The sequence below is a fragment of the Sciurus vulgaris genome (genome assembly GCF_902686455.1).
Source record: "Sciurus vulgaris genome assembly, chromosome: 9".
NCBI lineage: Eukaryota > Metazoa > Chordata > Mammalia > Rodentia > Sciuridae > Sciurus > Sciurus vulgaris.
Window position 1 is genome coordinate 47,572,683 of NC_136469.1, and position 17,163 is coordinate 47,589,845.

The following is a 17,163-nucleotide window of genomic DNA, read 5'->3' on the forward strand; positions in this document are numbered from 1 at the left end:
TAGTTTGGATGTTGAATGATCTGAAAGGCATGTATGTTAAAGGCTTGATCCCCAGGGTGGTACATTTGGGAGGTGGGGAAACTTTTAGGAGGTGGCACTTTGTGGGAGGTACTCAGGTCATTGGGGAAGTACTGTTGAAGGGGATTGTAGAACCCGAAACTTGTCTTCCTCTTTTTGCTTCAGTCATAAAGTGAACGGTTGTGCTCCTCCATGTGCTCTGTACCTTTGCCATCCACCAGAGGCCCAAAGCAATGGACCTGCCTGATTTTGAACTGGAACCTTCAAAATTGTAAGCCAAAATAAGCTTTTTCTCTTTATAAGCTAATTATCTCCAGTATTTCATTACAGTGTTAGAAAGCTGACTAAGATTAGCTTATCGCTAAGTAAAACTGGCCTCAACTTTCACATCTGGCCCATTTTGGTATTATGCCTATGGTATTTGTTCCTAAATTTGATTTCTGGTTTTTATTTTTCTATCTAGTAATCTACACACTGCATGTAGAATGTAACATTCATATTTGTGGCATTCATTAATCAGGTAATGCCTACCCACAACCAGCACAATAACCCTTCTCATTTCAACAAGATGATTTCTTAACTTTTTTTTAGACTTTTAAACCATCAATGTGTTTATTAGGCATGGAAAATAATAATTTTCCATTGAATCTGTCTTATGTTTCTAAACCAATATTTGTTCTTATTGTGCTAGAAATGCCAATTAAGGAGGATATCCCTTCTCTCATCTTGATGCTCGCTTCCATTTGAAGGGGACTTGGTTACTGTAGCACCCCACTCTTCTCTATTCTATTCATTCTGCTGTACAGGAGGTGGAGTGACTAATCTCGCATGGCTTCACTCCTCCCTTTTTTCTTTTGGGAACACACTGTGTTAAGAAAACAGGGATTCTTTTCTGCTTCTGTTTAAGTCTTATCTAGAAAGCTATCTTATATGAGTTGTTCTGTTTGGCCCAGAAATTGCTGTAACTGAATGTGGAAGTCTGTGTACTTCCGGGGTCAGCTGTGTTCTGATACGAAGGTTTATCATCCAACTTACTCTTTATCGGAGTTAAAGATAATATTTGATCTCTTGTCTGCCTATCTGTTTTATTTCCCAATCTGCTCAGAATAGAGGAAATAAAGAGGTTTTGTTCATTGGACTCCTCCCAAGACCATTGCACATAGTAACCCACAGTTCCTGTCTTTGAAGCAGCCATGTATATTGCCACTTGACCTTGACACCTCCTCTCCACCCCTTGTCTCCTTATACCTGGTCCCATGACTGTGGCTTGGCCTGAAAAAAAGGAACCTATCAATCTGAACTAAGACGTGGTTATGGTTTGGGTATGAGGTGTCTCCCAAAAGCTTTTGTGTTAATATTCAGGAGGTGAAATGATTTATCATGAGAGATGCAACTTAATCAATGGTTTAATCCATTTTGTGGATAATTTGAATGAATTATTGTGTGGTAACTGCAAGCAGGTAGGACGTGGCTGGAGAAGGGGGTTCCTGTGGGGGAGCCTATGGGATCATATATTTTGTCCCCAGCTCCTCCCACTCTCTCCGTTTCTGGTCTGTCATGAGCCAGGCAGCTTTTCTCCATCACACTCTTCTGCCATGAGTAATGGATCTGACTGACCATGAACTGAACTTCTGAAATTGTAAGTCCAAATAAGCTTTTCCTTCTCTAAGTTGTTATTGTCAGGTATTTTGGTCTCAACAACAAAAAGCTGACTAACACATGTAGGAAGAATTTGCCTGTTCTTGCAGATAGAAAGAAATAGAAAGTGGAGATTAGCTGAGCCACATTTATGGAAAACCTGAAGGAAAATACAAAAACAATGGCTCTGCAGCCAACTTCACCTTTCCTGAGTGCATTCTTGGAGTCATATGTCCTCTGCACTGTCCAATATTTACTTTCATTATAATGCACATCCCTTTTATGAGTCTACTTGATTGAACTTCTCTTCCAACCAACCAAACAGCCTAACTAAAATTAAAATGCTTCAAACTTCTATTGAGTTTTATCAAATAAACCATTAATCTAAAAATACAGTCTCATGATGAATATCAGTCAGTCATTTGACATTCACAAAATGTGAACTCAGAAATGGCAAAGCAAACTGATGGTCCTGCATGTGCACCGTTCCGTCTAATAAGGCCAGTCTCTGAGCAAAAGTCCTACCTCTGGGGCACTACATAAATATGTTTATTTGGTTTGCAACTTAGGCAAACAATCTACAGGACTTGAAGTAAGCAACGTAGGCTTACTATCTACAGAACTTGAAGTGTCTTCCACTGCCAGCCCCTCTTATTCTTCTGCTTAGAAAGAGAAGCTCCATTCCTGTCACCCTGCTCATGGCTGTGTACCTTGGAGGGCACTCAGCGAGCCAATGAGGACCTTCTCTTTGATGTTGCACTTCTGTGCTTGACCTGTTCTCCTCACTGAGGCCTCACTTCCGCTTGAGGATGCGATGTTTGGAGGCAGGGTATTCTCCAGAAGTGACCTCATTATAATGGTTTCCATCTTTGTAGCATCACCTAATTTATGAAAAATATTCACACACATGAACTTGTTTGAATCTTACTGAAATACTAAAGTCTAAATAAGGAAACTGAGGCTAAGAGGCTAACTGACTTTTCAAAGATACAAAATTAAAAGGATCAGAATCAGGCAGGCATTAAAGTTCTTCTCTCTCTTATATGCATGTACATATAAGTAAATATATATTATTGTCTTAATAATTTTATAAGTCTTAATAACATAAAATTTATTGTCTTAATAATTTTAAAGTGTACATCTCAGTAGCATTAAATATATTTACATTGCTGTGAAGGAGACCTCCCGAACTTTTTAGCTTGCCAATTTAAAACTATTTCCATTAAACAGCTCCTCTAACCCCAAATCCTGACAACTACAATTTTACTTTCTGTCTTATGAGTTTAATTACTTTAGATACCTCATATAAGTGGAATCATATAGCACTGGTCTGTTTGTGACTGTGTTACTTCATTTAGCATGAGGTCTTCAGGGTTCATCCATACTGTAGGAGGTGATAGAATACCCTCCCTATCGAGGTGGAATATTAGTCTGTTGTTTATGTATACCACAGGTGGTTTATCTATTCATCTATTGGAGGACACTTGAGTGTCCATCAGCTCTTGTGAATGTGCTTCCATGAAAATAGATGAAAATACCTCTTTGAGATGCTTTCAGTTCTTTTGGATATATACCCAGAAGTGGGATTTCTGGGTTATGTGAACTTTACTTTTAATTTTGGGAGGACCTCCATACTGTTCTCCATAGAGGTTGCATCATTTTACAATCCCACCAACAGTTCCATTTTTCCACATCTTTGCCAGAACTTTAAGGAATACAAGTCTCTTGAGGGTCACTTCATCTTCGGCTTCTCCTCTGTGGTCTGATCAAGGTAATTTGGAGCAGTGCCTAATTGGAGCACAGTGGGTCATTGGAGCTAGGATTTAATTCACTACTGAGTCTAAACAAGACCCCATATCCTTCACTATGATGAGAAAATTCTAAGAAATAAAAAGAAGAAATAGAAAAATAACTTCCAGTGAAAAGAATGTTTTTGTTATACATTTAAAACTAAGAGAAAGGAAAGAAAATTTCCCAGGAGAAGGCCTTAATTCCAGTGCTTTGAAATTCTCTAGTAAAAGTTAGTGCCATAAGAGCAAATGATGATTTGGTGATTATCTGGGGATTCTTCTAGTTGGTCTTTCCTCCATGGAGTTGCAAGGAAGGATTGTTAGTCCAGGGTACCCTCTGTGAAGTGGTATCCCTAAATTGAGGAATGGAGAGATCAAGGTGGAGCTCACCCAGCAGAGTATCAGAGGTAAAGATCTGCACAAAGCAAGAAGTTCAGAGCTCTGCAGAGGGTCCCCTGTGAATCTTTAGCCAAAAACAGATGAGCCCATGCATGGAAAGAAACACACAAGGCTGGGGAAAGAATCATCTGAAAGGTTCAGGGGAAATAGTCCTTAGGCCTCAGGTAGCTTGTGTTTCCACAAGCCACAACAGAAAATCTTGTCAGTCAAGTGCTAAGAAAAAAATTGCTTCAGCAGAAACTCAAAATTAGCCTCAGAGTAAGATTCATCCAACTTTGTAAGTTTAGAAGGAAGCTTCAAAGAGGTCAACTTATTTCCTAATTTGACTGAGTCCCAGAAAAAACTCAAGAATCTTCAGAGGCACACAAATGATCTACTATCCAATAAGACGAAATCTACAATATCTGTCATGGAGTCAAAAACTACCAGTCAGAGTTGGGTGTGGTGGTGCATGCTTATAATGCCAGGGGCTTAGGAGGATGAGGCAGGAGGCTCGAAAGTTCAAAGCCAGCCTCTGTGAGGCACTAAGCAACCCTGTCTGTAGATAAAATATTTTAAAAGGGCTGGGAATGTGACACAGTGGTGAAGCACTCCTAGGTTCAATCCCTGGTACAAAACAAAACAAAAAGAAAAACAAACAAACAATCCCACCAACCCCCAAAACCCAATAAGGAAAGAAGTACATATTGTACACATAAATAATCTATGGAAAATGATCCCAAATGACAGCTATAACTTTACTGTACATGTTCTACAAGGTAAAATAGAAATTAGGTATATGAAGTATAGACATGGAAGATACATAAAACTTCCAGAGATTGAAAAGATATATAAGGTCTGAGGTAACACTGTAGATATCTGGGTTTGTTTTCTAGCTTCACTAGTTCCTTCCCATGCCAGGTCACTTGACCTCTCTAGTCTTGGTGACCACATCTGTGAAATGTGGCTAATATTTATTTGTGGTGCTGTTTCAAGATTAGAGGAAATTTGGGTCCAGTGCTCAGCACAGAGTTTAGCAGATACAATGTTTAAAAAATGACATGGAATATGATGAGGGGAAAAAAATAGAAAAAAGAAATCAGTCACTCATTCCCACTTTCTTGTAGGACAAAAACATCTATAGGGCTGGGGATATAGCTCAGCTGGTAGAGTGCTTGCCCCGCAGGCACAAGGCCCTGGGTTCAATCCCAGCATCACAGGAAAAAAAAAAAAAAAAAAAAAAAAAAAGAAACATCTATAGGCAAAGCCAGTCTCCCCCAAAAAAGTCTCAGTGGAATTTTCAGTTGAGGAAAACAGACATAATAATGCGTGTCACATCTATAAGGCTTATCTTATAGCCTTATAAGAAGAACCTCTAACTTCTTTTAATCTCTTTCTTCCCTTCACCAACTCTGAGGATTGATGTTCCTGGAAACTGAGAAAGAAAAAGGGAAGCGAGCATGCTCCATGGCACTTGGTGACGGGAGGCTGGCTCTTCAAAGGGAACCAGCCCTCTCGGCGCGCACGTGTGCGCTGCTTTTGGCTGTTGCCTACGCAGGAATCCCTCCCCAGGCACCTGTAAACTGAGGCTGCAAACACGCTATTCTGCATCCCGCACGAACACGCCATATATTTGAGCACAGAACATTGCCTAATCTATTTTTCCCTCCTCTACTCTTAATAGATTGGAGCACAAAAGCCTGAGAGAGGGTGACCCGCCAGACAAAAGGGCCTTTGAGTTCCTTGGAAAAGTAGACTTGGAGGAGGATGGAAGGAATCCAAGTGGCCCTATTATTTCCACTTGCACTAATTAGACATTTTTCTGTCAGCTATTGAGCACTGCTGAGAGGCCAAACTCACTGAATTCATTTCTAAAGTGTTTACAGAAGTTTGCATCTGTTTGTGTCTCTTCAGGAGGAAAATAAGCACTTCAATAGCATTGTGGAAAATCTAAACGAAGCATCCTATTCTGGAGGACCTGGCATCCCCGCAGCTGCATAATTTAACTCCGTTCAGGGCCCAAACCTCTCGTATCTCTCTCCAAAACCTAACGATGCAAAATGCAGAGAAGTCAACTCAGGAGAATCTTTTCTTTCCTTTCATTCTCTTTGCTCTCCCTCTTTTGAAATGGCGGCGTGCTGTGTGCTACATACAGATTTAGGTGAGCATCATTCTTGCGGCCTCTCGCCCGTGTTTCCACCAGCACTCTGAGAAATTAATACCCACTTTCATTTGCTGCCAAGTGAGGGGATAGTAAATTCCTCGGCAGCAAAGCAGAATACATCACCATTCTGGGAATCTCCCCGAAATGTAGGCCCGGGGAGCACTCTGACCTCAGAAGGGGAGAAATGAAAGAGGCCAGGGTGTGTGGTAGGGAAGGGACACTAAAAAGAAAGTCTCCCTACATGGCAAAATGTGCCTGGGTTGTGCACAATTAGATTAACATGAAAGGGAGTTCTTCCCCCTCCCCCAGCCCCAAAAGAGAAAGAAAAAGAAAACAACACAAAAACCCCAACCCACAGACTACATGGGCAGTGTCTTTGAAATGCATATTGGTCCACACAGAATTCGATTCAAGTTTTTTTGTTTGGGTCTTTAGGCCCACAACTGACCTGCCATTTCAGAGGACTCAAAATTATGATCTTTTTAAGTTGTGTCATAGTAGCAGAATTTTAGTGTTGGGATGAACATAGTCTATCTCATGATTAAAAATGAACATGAATTTCTATTCCTTTATCTTTCCTCAGAGGCTGACTTAAGGGGAAGATTGTCCAAAAAGTTGCCAAACTCTTTTTCTTGTTGAGTGACCAATTTTAAATACAAATATTTGGATGTGGATAAGAGAATCTGCTGGATTTCTAAAGAGATGGGTTCACAAATGCATACACACCAACACCCAGGCAGGCGTCCACCTGTGCGCATGCACACACTCACACACTCCCCCCACACACACCCACACACACAGACACACACCACACACACCCCACAGTTGTGTTTTCACATCTGTTTTCAGAAGAAATATGGGATTCTAATTGAGTTTAAGGCACAAAGGGAACTTCATGGCTAGGAAGCTGAGTCAGGTGATAAAGGAATTAAAACCCACAATAAGATTTCGATACACAGATGATTGAAAAAATGCTAAAGAGCCTTTTCTAAGGGCTTTTGCTGAACAGCAGCAAGAAAAAGCGTGTGCTGTTTTCATGATTCCTTGCATTAGTGCCAGCCCCTCCCAATGCTGAGCATCAAGTTTGGGTCCCCGCTATGGGTTCAAAGCCACGATGTGTTCACAGCAATGACAATGGCAGCTGTTCTCAAGGGGGGCTGGGTGAGGGAGCTCAGAACCAAAGCCATCTGGCACTGCAATTGGCAGGAGCAGCGTAAAAAAGGGAAATTATTGCTGCATAGCAAATTGGAAGGTTGCAGAAGGGAAAGTTGGAAGAAGCGGGGCAGGTCCTGAGATGAGGAATCAGCAAAATAAACAAATGAAAGTGGTTGACTCCGGCATAGTTATGCATCAATAGTAAATAAGTAAGAATAGAACCCACCAAATTGGAATGCTCAAGATCAAAGGAAGACCACAAAAGGCATGCTCCATGTTTGTCCATCCACCAAATGGGAGAAGAAAGGGTGGGGGAACAGAACTTTCTTAAGGTTTATGCCCAAGACTTATAAACATTCCACTGGTCTTTCCTTCATTTGACCGATGGAAAATGAAAATTCAAGCACATTTGGAAAACACTTGTAAGCTTTTTCTTTATACCTAAAAATAATATTTTGGGTCATCTCTCCCTGCTTTCTCTCCCTCTCTCTCTCTCAGATCTATGGTTGATGGAATTGGTTGTTTGTTAAAGGACATAGAAAGCTGTACCAAAATAGACCACCTAACCAGGATGCTGGTGAATCTCAAGGCTGCTGTAAACCATGACCTGCTCACCTTTCTCCTCTGGACTGTAGGTGCTATCGCCATCCTGGTTCCCGTCATTGCTTTTGGTGATTTTAACATTCACATTGGTGATTTACCCAGCACACTGGTCTCTGCCCATGACTTCTTTATCTCTAGTGATCTCATTCTACATTTGCTATGGCTTGAATGTCCCCCACCAAACCTTATTTTGAAATTTGATCCCCATTGTCAGGTCTCAGAAGGGTAGAAACAATTCAACCCTAGTATTTGGAGGTGTGAACCCTAGTATTTGGAGGTTGGCAGTAGTTGAGGTTACATGAGGGTGTAAGGGTGGGGTCCTAATCTAATGGGCTTGTGGCTTTATAAGAGGAGAGATCTGAGCTGGGATTTTCTGTCTTGCCATGTGATGCCTTGCACCAATTTGGGACTCTGAAGAGTCCCCTCCAGCAAGATGACACTTGTGAGATGTGGTATTTTGGACTTGCAAAACCATGTGAGGTGAAGAAACCTTTTTATTTATTTATTATTTGGTACTGGGGAGTGAACCCAGGGGTGCTTTACCACTGAGCTATATCCCCAGTCTTTATCATGTTTTCTTTTGAGACAATGTCTTGTTAAGTTGTTCAGAGTCTCTCTAAGTTACTAAGACTTGAACTTGTGGTTTTGAACTTGTGATCCTCCTGCCTCAACCTTTGGAGTTTTTGGGGGTTATAGGAGTTGTATCACCATACATGGTTCTAAACCATTGTTATTTATAAATTACTTGGTCTGTGTTATTTAGTTATAACAACAGGAAATGGACTAAGGTAACATCATACCTTAGAACTCATCATTTTAACAGAATCTCAGAATTTCAATTCAGTCATTTGTTTCTCTGGTATTTATCACTTGTCCTTCCAATGCCCTTCCTCTGCCCAACTCCACAATTCCAGAATGCTTCCAGAACATCCACCAATCCCTTCACCCTACTTTCTTTTACTATTCTACCAATTCTCTCATTTCCTCATGTCTCTTTAAATTCCATGATGCCTCAGTGTAATGGCTTTTGAAAAAGCATCCTTTGTTCCTTTGCCCCTTTCTGCCTGTGTCATATTTATCTGGAAAATTCCAACCATGTTTGTTATTTGGAGAAAACCCTGGCCTCGCATTAGAATCACCTAGTGGGACTTTAAAAAAAAAAAAACTCAGATGCTCAGATGGCACCCCAGACCAGTTATACCACAACCTTTGGCAGTGTACCTAGGCATCAGTTTCTTTTAATGATTCCCAGATAATTCCAATGTGTAGCCAGAGGTGAGAACCCTGAACTCTCCTGACTTTCAGTCTTCCTGAGATAAAATGAGTTTTCTGATGAGTGAGGCAGTTCTCTTCTGCATGAAGGAAGGAGCCTGCCAATGTCAGAAAGAGTCCAGAGTGGAAATTTTTCCACCTCAGTTGGCCGAATAACAGAAGTTACATGCTATCCATTTTATTATAATAAAGGTTACTCTTTTGCCTCAATTTCTCAATTGGTTCTGAATACAAGAGGGTAAGATGAGTGTTATTCATTGACACTTACAATTCCAATATTATAGCATAATATCTGCATAACCTGAGCTTCTACCTAAGCAAGCGATTTTGGCTGGAGAAAAACACACAAGCATGACACTGTCGACTTATGATCATGACACCAGCACAGGTTGGCCATCTCAGTTACAGTTCCATCTTCTGCTCTCCTCTCAAGCTGCCAAAACCCCTCTCACTTCCTCACTATCCATTAATGGCCCTGTTTCTTATTTCACTGAGATAAAAGAGTCAGTGAGAAGAGATTGTCCTTATTCTTCCACTTAAATTTATTGACATTTTTGTGTCAGAACCCATGTGTCCCTCATCTTCCTATTGGTAAAGATACCAGCCAGTATTATCCCTTCCTTCCATTATGCCTGTAGGTACCTCTCTCTTCAGCATCATTGATTTCCTCAGCTCTCCTGGATTAAGCTTATCAGCATATAAACATGATATCTTGCATCTCTAAAAAAATTCTGTCTTGGCCACATGTCTCTCTCTAGCTCCTGTCCCATTTCTCTGTCTTCCTTTACAGCCACGCTCAAAAGAGTCATCTAAACTTCCTGTCTTCACTTCCTTGCCTCCACTCTCTTAATTTCAACACCTCCCCATGCTCCACTGAACACATTCTTTTCAAAGTCACCAACAACCTCCAAATCCAATGACCAACTATTAATCCTTAACTTATCCAAACCCCAGAAACACTTGGTTGAAATGCAGATTTGAAATCTGCAGCTCAGATCCTTGAAATGCAGATTTGTATGTGGAATTGCCCATGATATCCTAACTAGGATGTCAAATTTAACATGTTTAAAGTAGAATTCTTTACTTTCTCCCCAATACTTGCTTCTCCAGCTCAGTAATAACATGCCATCTACCCATTTAAGACAAAATCTTAGTTTTTTGACTCCATGTTTGTGCCTCTTATACTCTCATCCTCTACAGTCAAACCATAGCAAAACATTTAAAATATGTCCAAGAGCTGACCATTTTTCATCTCCTCCAGAGCAGCAACTTCAGTCCAAGTCACTATGATCTTTCATGGATGGGTGTGAGCAGCAGCCTCCTAACTAGAATCCCTGCCCTTGCCTCCTGTGTCCCTCTTCCTCTGGTCCATTCCTCACACAGCACCCAGAGTGATCCCTTTAAAATGTAAGTTAAATATTGTTGATTCCCTGCTCTCAACTTGAGCATGGCTTCCCATCCCATTTGAAATGCAATTTAAATCTGTTATCATGGCCAACCAAATCTTACATGATATTGCCTCTGACTGTTTATTCCTTCCCATTCTCATTATTTCTTACTCTTCCCCAGCCTCCTTTCTCAGCCTTCAGCAAGTCAAACATGTGTCCTTGAACTGTGGTATGTGCTGCTCCTCCATCTGCAATGCTCCTCCATTGCTATCTTCATGCTTCTCCATTCAGATCTGGGGTCTAATCACCCTTTACAATAAGCCTTCTGTAACCATTCCTCCAAAATAATACCCACAAGCACTTGCTATCCTGTGACTCTGCTTCTTTTTGTCTTCATAGCCCTTATTGCTCTCCAACATTTAATTATATATAATTATTAATGTCATATGTATTATTAAAATTATATATGTATATATAATATATATAATATACAGTATGCATTCAATATACTGAGTGTTCCATCTGTTCATTTCCTGTTTTCCCACTGAAAGCTTTTCATTTACATTGTTTCAATGCCTGAGTACTCTGGCTTGTTCTCCACTATGCCTTCAAGATAAGGTTTTAAGTTGCAAGTGGTTGTGAAAAAATGAATTAGTTCATGACTCTCTAGTTCTTTTGCTGATTCATTTATTTTCACACATGTATGTATAGCTGTCCCAGTGATACTTTAGTCTCTAAATCATGATTTATTTATTATATGAAGCATAAATGAAAATACTGATAGACCAAACTTCCCCCATCCTGGGAGTAAAACACCAAATAGCTAAAGAAGATCAAAGCAAACAGTAAGGAAGACAGAAAGAATTTTGTCTTCCCAGGTAGCTTGCTCTAAAAGCTTAGACCTTTATCATTGAGTAGGGAATCTCAAAGTACTTATTAGTTATGGCAATTTTATGATTACATGCATCATACAAAGAAAATTTAAAGAAGTCTTCTGGGGCTGGAGATGTAGCTCAGTTGGTAGAGTGCTTGCCTTGCAAGCAGAAGGCCCTGGGTTCAATCCCCAGCACCACAAAAAAAAAAAAAAAAAAAGTCTTCTACCTATGAAAATGCCTGTTAAAACTATAATATCTTCAAGGGCTTCTTCATTGAAAGTAACTATCAAATAGAAAGCAAAATCAGCCTAGTGCTGTGGCGCATACCTGTAATCCCAGCAGCTTGGGAGGATGAGGCAGGAGAATCATAAGTTCAAAGTCAGCCTCAGCAACTTAGTGAGGCCCTAAGCAACTCAGTCAGACCCCGTCTCTAAATAAAATACAAGAAAGGGCTGAGGATGTGGTTCAATGGTTAAGCACTCCTGGGTTCAATCCCTAATGCAAAAAAAAAAAAAAAAAAAAAAAAAAAATCAAAGGTCTGTATTGGTTCATTGCAACACTTTGCTGAGGGCAGAACTAACTCATTTGGAGCCATGAGCTCTACTCTCAACGAGGGGAAAATTCATTGTTGCAATATATACCATTAACAGTGGAAAACTTTGCACTTGAAACTTCATAATGTAGCTACTGATGCTAGGCATACAATTTAATGAGAATTCATTCATTCAACAAAATATTAGGCATCTTCTGGATACATATGAAAAACATGATATAAATTAATAATCAAGACATGTGGTATTTTACCTAATCTGTAAATATTTTGAAGATGAAAGTTCCTGCCTAAATGAATTGGGAGTATAGAAATTACAAAATAAACTAGTGTCAGAGTTGGAAAAAAGAAGATAATATTTGGACCTCAGGTTTTAGATTTTAATCTGAGTTAAGCTGTTAGCTATTGTTCTGAAAAGATAGCTCCCCAGAGGAAGCGTTTTCTGATGAGGATGATGTAGCACATAGCCCCAAGCATCTGGACTCCTGGGAAGATTACTTTCCTTTCAAAGAATACCAAGTCAGATCACAAGGCTAAAATCCTTTTTCAATCTAATATGGAATCAGAAGAACTTTGCAACCGATGGTGGGATGATGGTCTTTCTATTTCTTTGGGAACTAAGTCCACCCTACACAAATAGTATTCCTGTACTAACCAGTGGGGGCTGTCAGGGTCAAGACTAGGTCTTTGCCCCCAAGGCATTCCAGGAAACAACCCAGACCACTGGATCACCACCAAATGTCTCAGTGACTCTGACAATCAGAATCCTGCAGTCTGGGGTTCTCCTACATATACATTAGTGATGAGTAATTCCCATCTTTTTTCTTTTATAGGGAAGGGACTCATAATTTGAACAAATTCACAGACATACTATATGAAATGTTTGATTGCATTCTTTGAAAGGTTGCCTATACATGTTAATAATTTTGAGAATATATCAGTCATTTTTGACTATTAATAGCTATATTCTGTTAGAGGCTTGATTATTCTATTTGATCTTAACTTCTGTCTGTCTTACTTCATGACTATAACAATCCTATCTGGCTCTAAACCATGTCCTTTTGTCAATTAACTTATATAGTAATAATAGTTAAGAGTGTTATTCAAAGTATTCCTTGCTACTCCCCACCCCACTCATTTAATCCTCCAAACAATCTATAAGGTAAATACTGTTATTACTCTCCTTGAGGGATAGGAAAATGGAAGCCAACAGCTAGGAGGGCAGCACTAGGATTTAAAATCTAGCAGTCTCATTTCCAAGGTGACTTACTTAATCTCTATCTATACTGCCTTAAATTTATCCAGATTGTCATTGGTGCAAAAAGCATATGCTGGAATAGTGGCAGATATAAAATACAACAGAACTCTTTGTGCCCTATTGTCCCTAAGGATCTTTATTTGTTCTTAAAGTAATAATTGTCACTGAAAGGATGGCAAAAGCTGAATTGTGCCTCTTGTCATTTTAACAGTTAAGCATGCTTAGAGAAACACATGGAACTGACTTCTCACTTTAGAATCTCATAGTCCAAGAGTCACATTCACATAAGCACAGAGGAAATACATATTTTTAATCAATGAGGGAACACTTTGCTTTAATAAGACCTCAAATTAAAAATAATCCTAGAACTACTGAAGTAGGAAGTGTCACTTGATAGAATGGCTATTTATGTTCCAAAATGTTTCATTTGGTGGAGAGACTCAATATAAGATTCATAAATAAAGAGAATCAATAATTTGTTTATAATATGATTTGATTGTGTATTTTCAATGACAAGAAATTAAAGGGGAGAATAAAACAGTGCTACTTCGAACAAGTTATACATTAGAATCAACAGTGACATTCCTTTAATACAGATTCTTCAATCTTGATAAAGGTCTACCAAATCAGAGTTTCTAGATAATAAGACTTGAGAATATATATTTTTAGAAGTGGCCTCCTCTACCCTCCTGCTAACATACATTCATCTTGGGTAATTCTGGTTCAATCAGCCCCTTGGCCAGTATTGGGAGTCTCTGGTGTTAAGTCATTTTAGTCATAAACAGATCTAAATTATATGCACTTTAAACCTATTAGGTAAAGGAATGGCTTTATACAAAGAGTGAAGGATAATTGTCACAGTTCTTAGGTAATAAAATGGGAGAACTACTGAGAGAGAAAATTGGGAGTCTGACCCCTGAAGCCCTTTTACAATTCCACCTGGCAATGACTCCAGAAGGCCCAGAGATCTCAATTTCATGTTCAAGGCCAAAAGTAATTCATGCCTCATGCAATAGGAGGTTTTCAACAGTCATGAACCTCTATTGCTTTTAGTCTTCACATGATGAATAAATATAAAAAGTCCAGAAATGAGTTGATAGTATTTTCAAAACATGATAGATTGGTCATATATATGGAGAAGAAGCAATCCATTGAGACAACTTTCATGAGGAAGCCAGTCAAATCAGCACAGAGACATAATTGTGGGAAAGTACAAAGAAAAGGGGTTTTAGCTACATAGAAGCACTATGTGATTTTTTAGCAACTTTTAGATTACAGTGTTCTCATCTACCAAAGGAAGATTAAAAATATCACATCAATTACTGAGAAGATTAAAGAAAAATACACAAAAAGTGCCTGGTACTTACTAGCTGCTCAATATATTATAATGCTCATATTTTGAGTGGATTGAGGATGAATCTGCGGAATTAGTCTCTGATTGTGGAATCAGTCTCAAAATGGAAAGAAAATCAAAAAGTTTCAATTGAAATTTACCAGTGAGAAAGAAATGAAGCTTTGCTAACATTTTAGAAAGTGGATTGACCAGTGTCTGGCTGTTTGATGTTACCCATAGCACAAGAGAGGGCCCCATCTTGGAGGCACTGACCTTGAGAACTTTTATTAGACTGTTTTCATTGTAGTTTGTAGTAATTGGTTACATAGGTTTAAAAATTATATTCCCACAAATTATAGATACTTTAGTATAATTTATAATGAGAGGAGGAAAGATGACAAAAATCAAGGCAAGAACTTTCAAAAATGTTCAAATGTAGGAAGTTAGACATTTTTCTTTGGTAAAAAGACAAGTGCTCCAAATCTGCCTGTCTTTTCTGTGATGATAAGTAAAAAACAACAATGTGTCACCCAACAAATATTTTGAAAAATGTCTTTCAAATAATGAGGACTGGATGTGCTTACATCATTGTGATTTTGGTACTAAAAATAATGTATTGCATAGAAAAAAAAAGACATGAAAATGGGAAATATTTTACTTGTTTAAAAATCTTTCCAATGAAGAGTTCAGATTTTTGATACTTTTTGTTAAAAAAGTAATATCCTCTATTGCAGCACATGCAAGTTTCATTAAGGAAGGTAAAATTTTCTTTCCTTATTTCTTTCCTTCCTTCTTTTTTTTCTTCTTCCTCCCACCCCCATGATGGGGATTAAACCCAGGACCTTGCACAAGCACTCTACCCCTGAGCCACACTCCCAATCCTTTTAAAAAATTTTATTATGAGACAGGGTCTCTTTAAGTTGCCCAGGATGACCTCAAACTTTCCATCCTCCTGCCTCAGCCTCCCAAGTAGCTGAGATAATAGGCGTGAAAAGTGCAGACTAGCTAGCTGCATTTCAACAAATGATTTCTAATAATTAGTGAATGGGTTGAAATATAAGTAGACAAATGAGTAACAACAGCTGATCATTTCTATTTGAATCTACATATTTTTGGCACATGATTTTTTTCAGTGAGAACAGTCTTTAAAACCAAGTACAGGCAAAGTGGCTCACACCTGTAATCCCAGCTGTGCAGGAGGCTGAGATAGGAGGATTCAAAGTTCAAAGCCAACCTCAGCAACTTAGCAAGGCCAAGCAACTCAGTGAGACCCTGTCTTAAAATAAAATATGAAAAAGACTGGGGATATGGCTCAGTGGTTAAGCACCCCTGGGTTCAATTCCTGATACCAAAAACAAAACAAAACAAAACAAAACAAAACAAAACAAAACAAAAAAACCCAGAAATACATATTGAAATAAATTGCACTAGCTACATCTTCATAACAGAGTACCAAGCCAAGATTTTATAAACCAATTAAACATATTCAATCATAATGTTGATGAAAACAAAAGGTTCTCTTGCCAGTAGTGCTTCCATAAAAATTATTTTAAAAATATTCATTTAATCTTCATGTCATTAATTTAAAATTTTGATTCTATAGAATTCTAAATAACAATGCACGGTACATGCATATAATAAAATAGGCAAGTAGCAAACTATATATATGTGAGTAATATGTGTATATATGTATACATGTGAATGCATGTGTGTTATACATATGTGTGGGAAGCCATCCATGACTGGTATGAGAACTGGGTGAAGTTCTAGCCATTAACCAGGAATGCCTGGCCTCAGGAACTCACAGACCAATATCCACTGTTCCAGAATGCCTGAGTCATTTAGTATCCTGTGTTAGCTCACTGCTCAGGTTCAAGTACAAGCACCAGAGATGAGAGTGGCCTGCTAGAGCCAAATGCCCTGCTTACCCCCACCCCTATCTTGCTTTTCTTAAAGAAGCTTCTACTTGTCCCTTTTAATCTGTATTGCTATAAATAAAGCAAGCTCGGGGTTCTTCCTTTGTTAGAGCCAGACCCTTTTGGATGGCTCAACTGATCATGCCCGTTCTCCTAAAATATTCTTGCCTTTTGTCTTATTACTGATATGGAAATTTCATAGCTTTCATTCTGCACACCCCTCCGACAGGAACCCTTTCTCTCACCCACTCGGGACCTGAGTGAGACATATGTATGTATGTCTATATGTATTGTTTGCATAAAAGTTATTCCTGATGGAAGCTGGATGTGCTAGTGCAGGTTCATAATCCCAGCACTCAGGAGGTAGAGGTGGGAAGTTCACTTGAGCTCAGGAGTTCAAAACCAGCCTGGGTTTAAAATATTTGGTTTCTACCCTTGTGAGTGAGGCCGATCTGTTTCATGAGGCAGGTGAATAAAGGTATAAATGGGTGACAAAAAATGGCAGGGGTGGGGGTCTCGGAGGGGAGAACTGAGATTGGATCCCAGCTTAACTACACTTTGTGGTGTGCCTTGGAAATGTCTCTCAAGTTCTTGGAGCCAATCGCTTCCTTAGCAAAATGGGTGTAATGAATTCATTCTATTTTGCAGTATTGTCATTCAGATTATATTGTGAAGAATCTGTCAGATAAAATCATATGAAGCTGCCAGTATTGGATGTCTGTTGACAAACACAGGTAAACGTTCTATGGTTCAACCCAATATAAACAGTATCAGATATATATATTTAAGCTCCTTATTTAGTTAATACATAAAAATTTGAGGGTG

At 39.0% G+C, this 17,163-nt stretch overlaps 1 protein-coding gene across 10 annotated transcripts in view; it reads right to left on the reverse strand.

The window, feature by feature from the left end:
- The window catches only part of ALPK1 (alpha kinase 1), a 151,141-nt gene that overhangs the window by 31,566 nt on the left and 102,412 nt on the right, over positions 1–17,163 (reverse strand). The window contains exon 1 of one of the 10 annotated variants that reach the window (XM_079154634.1): positions 14,457–15,796. The exons of 8 other annotated variants lie outside the window; for them this stretch is intronic. Coding sequence is in view for 1 of the 2 variants with exons in the window: in XM_079154633.1 (XP_079010759.1) it covers positions 11,609–11,650 (42 nt within the window). In the remaining variant the exon portion in view is untranslated. One more of the 10 variants, XM_079154633.1, reaches the window with a different exon arrangement.